This window comes from Crotalus tigris, unplaced genomic scaffold (assembly GCF_016545835.1).
Source record: "Crotalus tigris isolate CLP2741 ecotype Arizona unplaced genomic scaffold, ASM1654583v1 scf7180000017690.20705106771:4171800, whole genome shotgun sequence".
NCBI lineage: Eukaryota > Metazoa > Chordata > Lepidosauria > Squamata > Viperidae > Crotalus > Crotalus tigris.
In genome coordinates, this window is record NW_024096569.1 from 1,879,854 (window position 1) to 1,893,580 (window position 13,727).

At 45.5% G+C, this 13,727-nt stretch overlaps 1 protein-coding gene across 4 annotated transcripts in view; it reads left to right on the forward strand.

Moving 5' to 3' along the window:
• The window catches only part of GUCY2D (guanylate cyclase 2D, retinal), a 51,027-nt gene that overhangs the window by 30,291 nt on the left and 7,009 nt on the right, over positions 1-13,727 (forward strand). For all 4 annotated transcript variants that reach the window (XM_039337972.1, XM_039337970.1, XM_039337971.1 and 1 more), the window contains exons 10-16: positions 963-1,119; positions 3,233-3,382; positions 5,216-5,364; positions 6,949-7,112; positions 9,372-9,564; positions 11,121-11,295; positions 11,453-11,551. In XM_039337972.1, coding sequence (XP_039193906.1) covers positions 963-1,119; positions 3,233-3,382; positions 5,216-5,364; positions 6,949-7,112; positions 9,372-9,564; positions 11,121-11,295; positions 11,453-11,551 — 1,087 coding nt within the window. The remainder of the gene's footprint in view (positions 1-962; positions 1,120-3,232; positions 3,383-5,215; positions 5,365-6,948; positions 7,113-9,371; positions 9,565-11,120; positions 11,296-11,452; positions 11,552-13,727) is intronic.

A 13,727-nucleotide genomic window follows, 5' to 3' on the forward strand; every position in this document is an offset into this window, starting at 1 on the left:
TGGAATAGACTAGACTAGACTAGACTAGAATAGATTATATGGAATGGAATAAGGAATTGAATGGAATAGAATAGAATAGAATAATAAAATACAGAATAGAATAGAATAACATAAAAATAGAATAAGAATAAGAATAGAATAGAATTACAGAACAGAACAGAACAGAATAGAATAGAATAATAAAATACAGAATAGAATAGAATAGAATAGAATAATAAAATACAGAATAGAATAGAATAGAATAGAATAGAATAGAATAGAATAATAAAATACAGAATAGAATAGAATAGAATAGAACAGAATAGAATAGAATAGAATAGAATAGAATAGAGCTGGAAGGGACCTTGGAGGTCTTCTAGTCCAGCCCCCTGCTCAGGCAGGAGAAACTTATAACAGTTCATTTAATGACCATTCAAAGTTACAACGGCACTGAAAAAAAAGATTTATGACCGGTTTTCACATTTACGACCGTTGCAGCATCCCCATGGTCATGGGACCAATATTCAGACGTTCGGCCACTCTGTTTCATACATATGTCGGTCGCAGTGTCCCGGAGTCACGTAATCCCCTTTTGCGACCTTCCGACAAGCAAAGTCAACGGGGAAGCCAGAATCACCGAACAACCGGGTTACTAACTTAACAACTGCAGCGATTCGCTTAACAACCACGACAAGAAAAAGTCGTAAAATAGGGCAAAACTCACTTAACAAATGTCTCGCTTAGCGACATAAATTTTGGGCTCGATTATGGATGTAAATGGAGGACGACCGGTATTTTTATAACCTTCACGGGCCCGAAAAGCAAAGGAGAGCTGAATGATCGTAAGCAGAATCCTGGTTTTGCTTTGTTTAGTGACTAAATTGCTGGTGCTAACTGTGGTCGCTCAACGAGGACTTACCCGCATTTCGACGTGGGCCAGACCCACTCACCTCTTCTTCTTTTTTCCCCCCCCCCTCCTTCAGGGAATGAAGTATTTGCACCATCAGGAATTCCCTCACGGCCGGCTGAAGTCTCGGAACTGCGTGGTGGACGGCCGTTTTGTCCTGAAAGTCACGGATCATGGATACAATGAATTGTTGGAAGCTCAGAAAGTGACCCGGGATCCGATGAAGCCTGAGGGTCAGTAGGGAAACATGGGAATGAGGAGGGAATTAGGTGGGCTGATAAAAAGTCTAGGACATATAGGTGGTCCTCGACTTTCAACAATTCATTTGGTGACCATTCGAAGTGGCGACAGCACTGAAAAAAAGAAACTGAAGTCCTAAATCAGGGGTAGGCAACCGTGGCTCTTTTATGACTCGTGTTAGAGTCATAAAAGTTAGAGTGCAGGCCACTTTAGCTGACTGTGTTCAGCAGGTCAGCGGTTCAAATCTCACCGGCTCAAGGTTGACTCAGCCGGTGTGTGTGTGTGTGTGTGTCTATATATATATATATATATATATATATATATATATATATATATATACACACACACACACACACACACATACACACACACACACACACACACATTGCATATATATATATATATATATATATATACACACACACACACACACACACACACACACACACACACACACATTGCTTACTGGTGTACACCGCTTGCACTTAAAGCGGTATATAAGTCTCATAAATAAATTAAATAAATTAAATCCCAGAATTCCTGAGCCAGCCATGCTGAGGGGAAAGGGAGAGGTTTCCAAGCTGAGCCATGCTGGCTCAGGAATTCTGGGAGTTGAAGTCCACGAATCATCAAGGGAGCCATAGTTCCCCCTTGTTGGCTCAGGAATTCTGGGAGTTGAAGTCCACAAGTCATAAAGAGGGCCATAGTTCCCTCACACTGGCTGGGGAATTCTGGGAGTTGAAGTCCACAAGTCATAAAGGGGGCCATAGTTCCCTCACGCTGGCTGGGGAATTCTGGGAGTTGAAGTCCACAAGTCATAAAGGGGGCCATAGTTCCCTCACGCTGGCTGGGGAATTCTGGGAGTTGAAGTCAACAAGTCATAAAGGGGGCCATAGTTCCCCCTTGTTGGCTCAGGAATTCTGGGAGTTGAAGTTCGCAAGTCATGAGGGGGGCCATAGTTCCCCCTTGTTGGCTCAGGAATTCTGGGAGTTGAAGTCCACGAGTCATCTAAGGGTCATAGTTCCCTCACGCTGGCTAAGGAATTCTGGGAGTTGAAGTCCACCAGTCATCAAAGGGTCATAGTTCCCTCACGCTGGCTCAGGAATCCTGGGAGTTGAAGTCCACGAGTCATCAAGGGAGCCATAGTTCCCTCATGCTGGCTGGGGAATTCTGGGAGTTGAAGTCCACGAGTCCTAAAAGAGCCAAGGTTGCCCACCCCTGTCCTAAATGTCTACGGAGATTCTCAGTTATCCAGGTGGTGGTTGTCCCAAAAGTGCTTTTTTCCAGGAGACAAACTGGACTTTGTTGTTTTTCTCTTTGAAGACGTTTCGCTTCCCATCCCAGAAGCTTCATTAACTAACTGGATTGGTGGGGAATGGAAAGATTTATATTCCTTTCAAACAGCTGGCCCTTTGCCTTCTTTTAGATCAGTGGTTCTCAACCTGTGGGTCGGGACCCCATTTGGGGTCGAACGACCATTTCACGGGGGTCGCCAAACAACGCAGTCCGCCATTTTTTTCTCCCTTTTCCTTAGCTGTGCTCCTCCCTTTTATTCTATTGGCTTTTGAAAGCCAATAGAACAGACTCTCTTGAATAGAGTCTAATTCTATTGGCTTTCCAAAGCCAATAGGAATTGTCCAGGCTGTCTCTGCCCTGCTGAGCCCATCAAAAGTCCCATTCTGCAAATGGTGCTGCACCAGTTGAGTAGCCCTCGACTTACGACCGGTTGAGTAGTCCTCAACTTACGACCAGTTGGGGGTCGTGGCATTAAAAAGGTTGAGAACCACTGGTTTAGAGAGCCATTGAGGCCTATTGGAGGTTTACCTGTGTCCTCAGGGTCACCTGAGCGGTGCAAATGGGTGTGGAGCCTTCTTGGCTGCAGGATGTCTTCTGCCCTGGGTCCCTCCCCTGTTGAAGACGGGCGCCAGGCTGTTGGGGGATGAGGTTCTGAGTTGTCTGCGACTCAAGCTGAAGGCCAGATGGTTCCTGTAGTCCTCAATGTTTCCGGTTTGCATTTAGAACAGCGTGAATAGATTAGAAGAGCGGGAAGGGACCTTGGAGGTCTTCTAGCCCAACCCCTCCCCCCCCCCGATTTTATTCCACCAGACCGTTTCTGGACGGCGCCAGAATTGCTGAGGAACCCGGCGCTGGAACGGAAAGGCACCTTCCGGGGAGACATTTACAGTATCTCCATCATTATTCAAGAAGTCATTTGCCGCGCGGCGCCTTACTGCATGCTGGAGATGAGCCCGGAAGGTAATGAGAGGAGACCGAGGAAGAGAAGGCCAGTTGTGGTTCGGGGGTTGGCATCAGAAGACCCAGTTGTCCCATCTCTCAGGTCCTCGCAGAGGTGGGAAGCCCACCTGCTGGCTTGGACCCAGAGCAAACGCCGGTCCTTCTGGCTTTGTGGCTTCGTTCCTGGTTAACGGTGGTCCTTCTGCCTATGTCCCAGACCGGGAGAGGACCGTGCTTTGGGTGCCAACCTTGTGCTCTTCCCAATATCGATAATTTTTCTTCCCTGTAACCCGGTTGTACCGGAATCGTTTTGCCTATTAAGATATGAGATCACGTAGAGAAGCAAGCGGTGAACGCGCCTGAGGCACAAAAGCTGGGTGACTTTGGGCCAATCGCCAGGAGGCCGGGAGTTCTAGTCCCGCCTTAGGCAGGAGAGTCAGCGGGGTGACTTTGGGCCAATCAGCAGGAGACTGGGAGTTGTAGCTCTGCCTTAAGTATGAAAGGGGACAGGGTGACTTTGGACCAATCACCAGGAGACTGGGAGTTCTAGTCCCGCCTGAGGCAGGAGAGTCAGCTGGGTGACTTTGGGCCAATCAGCAGGAGACTGGGAGTTCTAGCTCTGCCTTAAGTATGAAAGGGGACAGGGTGACTTTGGACCAATCACCAGGAGACTGGGAGTTCTAGTCCCGCCTGAGGCAGGAGAGTCAGCTGGGTGACTTTGGGCCAATCAGCAGGAGGCTGGGAGTTCTAGCTCTGCCTTAAGTATGAAAGGGGACAGGGTGACTTTGGACCAATCAGCAGGAGACTGGGAGTTCTAGTCCCGCCTTAGGCAGGAGAGTCAGCTGGGTGACTTTGGGCCAATCAGGAGGAGACTGGGAGTTCTAGCTCTGCCTTAGGCAGGAGAGTCAGTTGGGTGACTTTGGACCAATCATCAGGAGACTGGGAGTTCTAGTCCCGCCTTAGTCATGAAAGATGGCAGAGTGTCTCCTTCAACCAGCAACTTTAATAATTTAAATTACTAAATTCCTCTCCCAATTATAGTCGTGATTCCAGGACTACCTGAAATAGAGATATTATGTTCCTTCACAGTTCCTATTGTTGAATGAAAAATCTTTCATCAGGGTCCAGTCCAAGCCGGGAATAATCAAAATGGAGATTGCTTTAGAAAGAAGGTTGCAGTATATTGAAGAGGACAGCCAGACAAAATTCAGAATTCAGAATAGGCTAGAGCTGGAAGGGACCTTGGAGGTCTTCTAGTCCAGCCCCCTGCTCAAGCAAGATGGCTCTGGGAAAAACCGACCACATGGAGCAGGGAGTGGGGGGTTTTTATACCTTCTTGGGCTTTTGTTTGGAGTTGTTCTTGTGGCACGGACTTTGATCTGAGTCTGAGTGTGCCTTTCTGGTATTCTGATGGTGGTGGGTGAATCCTATTGTGTCCCAAAGTTCATATCCTGCTTCCCTGGGGCTGTGGCTGATGACTATGTCCTGTGTTGGATTTTTTGGTGTGAGGGATTGTTGATTCTAGGAGTCTTTGTGTTTCTAATCCCATCAACTTCCTGGCTCCCATCTTTCTGACAAGATTATCACATCTACATTTATGCAGAGCTAGTTTCTGTTTGGGGCAGAGAGACTTGGGTGTGTGTGTGTGTGTGTGTGTGTGTGTGTGTGTGTGGTTGGTTGGTTTCTGCCTTTAAGATCCTTTGGGGAAATACAACATTCTGCCTTTTTCATATTTTCTACGGATGCTTCCCACACTAGTATGGGTTGGAGCTATTCCTTTGGTGGGGGGTATCCAGGGGGAATGATGGGATTTGTGCCGAGAACGTCTGGAGCATTTTGTCTTTGTCCAAGCAGAGATCATCAAGAAGGTGAAGAAGCCCCCTCCTTTTTGCCGTCCCTCGGTCTCCATCGACCAAGCGCCGGTAGAATGCATCCAGCTGATGAAGGAATGCTGGAGCGAACAGCCGGAAAGAAGACCAAACATCAACCAAGTCTTTGATCAGGTGATGTGAACCCAGGAACGGGGGCTAAGTGACCGGGGGGAAGGAGTCAGAACACAGACTAACAAGAGTTGGAAGGGACCTTGGAGGTCTTCTAGTCCAGCCCCCTGCTCAGGCAGGAGATCCTACACCATTTCAGACAAGTGGCTGTCCAATCTCTTCTTAAAAACCTCCGGTGATGGAGCGCCCACAATATCTGGTGGCAAGCTATTCCACTGGTTAATTGTCCTCGCTGTCAGGAAGTCTCTCCTTAGTTCTAGGTTGCTTCTCTCCTTGATTAGTTTCCGTCCGTTGCTTCTTGTCCAGCCTTCAGGCGCTTTGGAGAATAGCTTGACTACCTCTTCCCTGTGATAGCCCCTCAACTGTTGGAAGACTGCTGTCATGTTCCCCCAGTCCTTTTCATTAAACTAGACAAGATGATAGATGATAGATAGATAGATAGATAAATAGATAGGTAGGTAGGTAAGTAGATAGGTAGGTAGGTAAGATAGGTAGGTAAGTTAGATAAATAGATAGATAGATAGATAGATAGATAGATAGATAGATAGATAGAGATAATGATAGATAGATAATGATAGATAGATAGATAGATAGATAGATAGATAGATAGATAGATAGAGATAGATAGATGATAGATAGGTTGGATAGATAGATAGATAGATAGATAGATAGATAGATAGATAGAGATCATAGAAATAGACAAATGATAGATAGATACAGACAGACAGCTAGATAGTGATAGATCATAGAGACAGACAGATGATAGATAGATAGATAGATAATGATAGATAGATGATAGATAGGTTGGATAGATAGATAGATAGATAGATAGATAGATAGATAGATAGATAGATAGATAGTTAGATAGATAGTCAAATAGGTAGGTAGGTTGATTGGTTAGATAGATAGATAGATAGATAGATAGATAGATAGATAGATAATGATAGATAGATGATAGATAGGTTGGTTAGATAAATAGATAGATAGATAGTGATAGATTATAGAGATAGACAGACAAATAATAGATAGATAGATAGATAGATAGATATGGATAGATGTAGAGATATTTAAATATTAAATAAATATGCTGTATATTAAATATTTGATATTGGAGGGACTGCCGCAGTGAAGAGGGGGGTCAATCTCTTCTCCAAAGCAGCTGAAAGCAGAAGCAACGGATGCAAACTCTTCACAGAGAGAAGCAACCCTGGAACCAACGAGAAACTTCCTGACAGCGAGAACCATTAACCAGTGAAACAACTTGCCTCCAGAAATCGTGGGCGCTCCATCCCTGGAGGGTTTTAAGAAGAGACTGGACAGTCCCTGGTCTGAAACGGTATAGGTTCTCCTGCTTGAGCTGGAGGTTGGACTAGAAGACCTCTAAGGCCCCTTCCAACTCTGTCGTTCTGTTGTTCTGTAATCTCCCTTTCATACAGAAAAATGTAGTACGTGTCAAAGGTGAACAGTGCCTCGAATGTTCTTTTGAAGAGTTTCATCTGTCGTAACGACGACAGTACGTATATCATTTAATACTGAGATATAACGACAGACTCGGCTTCTCTATCTCTTCCTGTTCTTCTCCCACAGTTTAAGGGCATCAACAAAGGCAGGAAGACCAACATCATCGACTCCATGCTACGCATGCTGGAGCAATATTCCAGCAACTTGGAAGACTTGATCCGGGAGAGGACCGAAGAGCTGGAAGTTGAGAAGCAGAAGACCGACAAGTTGCTGACGCAGATGCTGCCCCCGTGAGTCTCTCTAAATCAGTGGTTCTCAATCTTTTTAATGCCGCAACCCCCAACCGGTCGTAAGTCGAGGACTACCCAACCGGTCATAAGTGGAGGACTTTCCCTGCCCGGGAGCGCCGCACATGCATGGTGCTGCCCCCTGCACTGGCCGTAACTGGCAAGGGGCAGTGACGGCGCAGGGCGACCACCGGCTGGGCCACCAGCTGGCCCAGCCCAAGGGAGGTAAGGCATCCGCCGGGCCCCACGCATGCCAGCAACCCTCCGTGCGCCCGCCGGCCTCCCACCTCCCACCCCTGGCCCTCTTTTACTTACATTTTTAGTAGTTGCTCAGCAGGGAGGGGTGGAAACTTCCAGACAGCTCGCCTTCGCTGCGGACAACTTGCAGCGCCGTTTGCAGAATGGGACTTTTGGCGGGCTCAGCAGGGCAGAGACAGCCTGGACCATTCCTACTGGCTTTTGAAAGCCAATACAATTAGACTCTATTCAAGAGAGTCTCTTCTATTGGCTTTCAAAAGCCAATAGAATAAAAGGGAGTAGCACAGCTAAGGAAAAGGGGGAAAAAATGGCGGACTGCGTTGTTTGGCGACCTGTGAAATGGTCGTTCGACCCCAAATGGGGTCCTGACCCACAGGTTGAGAACCGCTGCTCTAAATCCAAAAGATCTGCAGTGGGGAAGGTGGAGACCAGGTCCCCGACTACAGGTGTTCTCGGAGAGTCCTACAGATTTACAGACCCCCCCCCCCAGAATTGCCAGGTTCCAGTTAGGTTCCCGAGACCAACCCTCTGCTCAAATAGGAATCCAAATTAAAGTAGAAAGAGGTTCAGACGCCATGGGGATGTTTGCAACAAAGGGGCATTCAGACCCAGAACGTGAACGGAAGCCACGATGTAAAAAAGATGCTGAGACTCTAGAAAGAGTGCAGAGAAGAGCAACAAAGAGGATCAGGGGACTGGAGGCTAAAACATACAAGGAACGGTTGCTGGAATTGGGGATGTCTAGTTTAATGAAGAGAAGGACGAGGGGGGACAGGATGGCAGTGTTCCAGTATCTCAGGGGCTGCCCCAAAGAAGAGGCAGTCAAGCTATTTTCCAAAGCGCCTGAAGGCAGGACAAGAAGCAACGGATGGAAACTAAGCAAGGAGAGAAGCAACCTGGAACTAAGGAGAAACTTCCTGACAGCGAGAACAATTAACCAGTGGAACCACTTGCCTCTAGAGGTTGTGGGTGCTCAAATATTGGAGTTTTTTAAGAAGAGACCAGACCGCCATTTGTCTGAAATGATACAGGGTCTTGTGCTTGAACAACAGGTTGGAGTAGACTAGAAGACCTCTAAGGTTCCTTTTACCTCTGTTGTTCCGTTATTCAGATATTGATTTCCTGCCAACTTGAACTTAACTTAATTTACTTAATTTAACAACTTAACTTGATTTAACTTAATAACTTAACAACAACTTAACAATTTAACTTAACAACTTAACTCAACTTAACTGAACTGAACTCAACTAACTCAACTCAACTCAACTCAACTTAACAACAACAATTTAACTACTTAACTTAACTTAAAACTTGACTTAACTTAACAACTTAACTTAACAACAACTTAACTTAACAACTTAATAACTTAACTTGACATAATAACAACTTAACAACTTAACTTAACAACTTAACTCAACTGAACTGAACTCAACTAACTCAACTCAACTCAACTCAACTTAACAACTTAACAATTTAACAGCTTAACAACTTAACTTAACTTAAAACTTGATTTAACTTAACTTAACAACTTAACTTAACAACTTAACAACTTAACTTAACAACTTAACTTCTTAACTTAACAACTTAACTCAACTTAACTCAACTGAACTCAACTGAACTCAATTCAACTTAACAACTTAACAACTTAACTTAAAACTTGACTTAACAACTTAACTTAACAACAATTTAACAACTTAACTTAACTTAGCAACTTAACAATAACTTAATGTAACAACTTAACTTAACTTAACTTAACTTAACTTAACTTAACTTAACTTAACTTAACTTAACTTAACTTAACTCTATTTAACTTAATCTATTGAAAGATTCAGTTAATATGCTGGCTAAGAATCCCTTTATTCAAACAAATTTGGGAGGGAATAGGTTGAGCAAGCCCACTTTGCAAGACTGCCATATTTTTGCAAATTTGCCCAGCATTATTTATTTGGTATTTTCATGCTAATCGGCCCCATCAATTGACATTTCTGCTTGTCATCTCTCCAGTTCTGTGGCCGAGGCCCTGAAGACGGGTGCACCAGTAGAGCCCGAATATTTTGAAGAGGTGACCTTATATTTCAGCGACATTGTGGGCTTCACCACCATCTCGGCCATGAGTGAACCCATTGAAGTGGTTGACCTGCTCAACGATCTGTACACCCTCTTTGATGCCATCATTGGCTCCCATGATGTTTACAAGGTGAAAGATAGATCTGTCTTCTTTGTTATCATTGTGATGGGCGGAAGATAGCTTGCGAACGAAGGCGAATATCCGTGTCCCAGGATAATGTTGCGGGATCCAATCTGAGTCGGTCACCGGGACCCAGAGGTTTAGGTATTCTGAGCTGTTGGACTCATACTGGAGCCCAACTTCAGGGTACTTCTCAGATTGTGTGTTCTGGGGTAATCTGTATGTGTGGTGTTTATATGGTGCCTGTTGTGTGTGACAGTTGTTGATTGGGGTATTGAAGGCTGGCTATTAAGTCGTTGGTTGCTGTTTCCTTGTGCTGCCACACAGTCACCTCCTAAGCACTTGATACGCTGGTGGTAAATTAGCATTCCTTGTTGACTGACTTTCCCAGGCTTCGACCACTTCCCTGGCTGTTTTTGTCCCTGTTCGTCCAACAATCTGAATAGCTGCGAAATTGAATGGATATCCTTGTTCATTGCAATGCGTTAGCTTGGTGGAGGCAGGGATGGGGAGGAACAGGATACTACCATAGGTGGCTTTGATGCTTGGTGCCCTCGTACAAAGATCATATTCTCTGCTGGTTGGCTTTTCAGCGAGTTGATGCTTCTTGGAAGCGAAGATGTAAGCCTGGGGAACTAGATTTCTACAAAGTTGGAGGACCTTATGGGAAAAAAAGGGCTGTGGTGCATATCAATCTAAGTTGCTTTTGTTTGAAACACCTCTCTTCTTTTAGATTCAATCTCTGCTAGTGTGAGAGGTTAGGAGAGGTTGATCAAGAATTGGGAGGAATATTAGATATAAACAATCAACAGGGAAAAGAGAAGAGAAGAGCCACGAAGATGTTGAGGGGGCTGGAGGCTAAAACATACAAAGAACAGTTGCAGGAACTGGGTTTGTCTAGTTTAATGAAAAGAAGGACTGGGGGAACATGATAGCAGTCTTCCAATATCGCAGGGGCTGCCCCAAAGAAGAGGGAGTCAAGCTAGTCTCCAAAGCACCTGAAGGCAGGACAAGAAGCAACAGATGGAAACTAATCAAGGAGAGAAGCAACCTGGAATTAAGAAGGAATTTCCTGATAGTGAGAACAATTAATCAGTGGAACGGCTTGCGTGCAGAAGTTGTGGGTACTCCATCACTGCAGGTTTTTAAGGAGAGATTGGACAACCATTTGTCTGAAATGGTATAGGGTCTCTTTGGGAGGTTGGACTAGAAGATCTCCAAAGTCCCTTTCAACTCTTCTTAAGAGAAGAATTTGTTTGGAGATTAGGTCATAAAGAGTAGCTCTGTTCTGTCTACAACAAACTCAGGAAGAAATTATTAAATAGTCAGAGAGACTCTGCCTTGAACTCATTGATAAATGAGGTTGGGAAGTTACTGATGCCGTTTCCAAGAGCCGGTACTTTACCCCTGATTTTTGTACTAACTGCCCAAATGTGGCTTAACTCTTAAATGTGATTTTTGACTACAAGTGCTTGATGCCTCACTTCCCACCTCCTTGGCTAAGCCCAGTCCCCCCTTTTTCAAGACCTTTCGGCTGTTTTCACCGCTCCTGTTCTGACTGACAGGTGGAGACCATTGGCGACGCCTACATGGTGGCTTCCGGGCTGCCGAAACGGAACGGGAACCGACACGCGGGTGAAATCGCCAACATGTCCCTCGATATCCTCAGTGCGGTTGGCACTTTCAGGATGCGCCACATGCCAGACGTACCTGTCCGGATACGCATCGGCTTGCACTCTGGTAAGGTCATGAGGATTGTCGTGGCAAGGCCGAAGAAGGTCCCTTTTTTTGGTGGGTCTCTGCCTTTCCCTTCCTTAAAAATAAGACGGGTACCGAAAAGCGGTTGAAACCCACTTCCAAAGTTTAAGGAACTGAATTTGTCTGATGTCCTTGACAGGGCCCTGCGTGGCTGGCGTGGTGGGACTGACCATGCCACGCTACTGTCTCTTCGGGGACACGGTCAACACGGCCTCGCGGATGGAGTCCACCGGCCTTCGTGAGTAATGCATCCTTGGGTTGGAAGGAGCTCGCCGATTGAACGGCCGAGTGTCCAGAGGGAAAACCCACCTAGGGAACACGGGTGAACGAGTTTTGCAAATCCAGTTGTTATCCTTCTGCCCCGGACAACACACTTTCTTTGATCTACAACCAGCCCACGAACCCCTCAGAATCCAAATCAACCGCTCAGCCAACTGGAGACAGCACCAACCCTCAACCATCCCGCGCAATCCCCCACTCCCACCAGCAGTTCATCTTTCTTTCTTTTTTTATTATTATTTTTAACCAACAAAACAAAACAAAGCAAAACATAACACACATATACACACACAGTATATACTCCTCCCCCCTTTTTTAACAGCGATTATGCAACGGTAATCTTCTATTATTTACATTTCCCCCCTTATTCGTCTTTAGAATATTTGTCATTGCCCCGTTGTTTCTTATTTACATTTTTCTTCCTTCATATTCTACTTCTTACTAAGAATAATTCATATTATTATTATTATACATTCTTATACACATATTTTCACTTTTTCCCTTTCCATATTTATTCTCCTCTATTATTTCTAGTCTCCAACCAGTCATACCACTTGTTCCATGTTAGATAGTACTCTGTGTCTTCCTTTTCTTTTATCTCTTTTGTTAATTTGTCCATCTCAGCACAGTCCAGGATTTTTCTTATCACTTCTTCCTCTGATGGTATATTCTCATTTTTCCAGCACTGTGCCTATGCTATTCTTGCCGCCATTATTATATGTAAAATTAAGTACCGTATTTCTTTACTATATTTTCTGTTTAAAATACCCAACAAAAAGATCTCTGGTTTCCAGGCTACGGGTTGGTCTATTATTTCTTCGATCCATTTTCTTATGGTAGTCCAGTAATTTTTTCGCACAGCAGTTCACCTTTCAATGACCCTAACCCAGGGGTCGGCAACCTTAAACACTCAAAGAGACACTTGGACCCGTTTCCCAGAGAAAAGAAAACATTGGGAGCCGTAAAACGTGCCCGCGCGTGCGCGAGGGGGGGGGCTTGATTGAAGAGTTTAATTAAAAAGAAATAGAGGCAGCTGTGCATAAGTTCTCTCTCTCTCTCTTTCTCTCTCTCTCTCTTTCCCTCTCTCCGATCTTCTGCTCACCTGGCAAGCTGGCTTCACGCTGTTCTCCGACTAGCTGACACACATTCTTCTTGGATTGGCTCTCTCCTGTCCTTGGTCTGCCAGTCCTCTTCCCCCACTCAGTGTGTGTGTGTGTGTGTGAGAGAGAGAGAGAGAGAGAGAAAGAGAGAGAGAGAGATAGAGAGAAAAGGGAAATGCAAGTGCCTCTTTCTCTCTCTCTCTCTCTCTCTCTCTGCAAATGGCGGAGGAGGCTGAGAGCCGTAGGAGAAGGCTCAAAGAGCCACATGCAGCTCCGGAACCGCGGGTTGCCGACCCGTGCCCTAACCTGATGTAATCTCCCCGTCACAAGACCCTCTCATTCAGTGGTGGGGTTCAAATATGTGAACCACCGGTTCTCTGTGTGGATGCCGCTTCCGGAAGCCCGTTCTGGGCCTGAGCAACAAAAACACATTAGCTACTGGTTCTGCCGAACTGGTGCGATCCGGCTGAATCTCACCACTGCTCTCACTGATGACTCACCCTGGACCTACTCACACCCTCCAAGGGCCCCGACCGAAAGTAACCTCCCCATCCCAAGACCCATCACCAGCCTTTCTCTGATGACTCACCACAAGACCCTCCCTTGACACTCCCACAACTGAAATAAATAGAAGAGCACTGACATAGACATCCCCTAAACACCACTGAAGAGATTTGTCTAGCCTGGTAACGAAACATACGGACACCAACCCACAAGCTCAGAGAACGGACCTCCGCCCTCATCCTCCACCTGAGCTACACATAGTCGCCACTATTGCAAACACAGCATCTTTGTCTGCGGAGAGTTGCAGATCGTCACGTTCTTTGCTTCCCCTCCAGGAATGTTGGCGAGCCAGTCAGGAGGAGAAGATCAAGCAGGGAACTAGTCTGGAATCCTTAAGTAAACACAAAAGGCGTAGGCCTGACCCTTCTTGAATGCCTTTATGTAGTTTTTCCTAGGTGAAACTTGTCATTCTGAGGAGATTCCTGCACTAGAGGCAGAGAACAGTGAAGTAGCTAGTTTGAACTCTACACG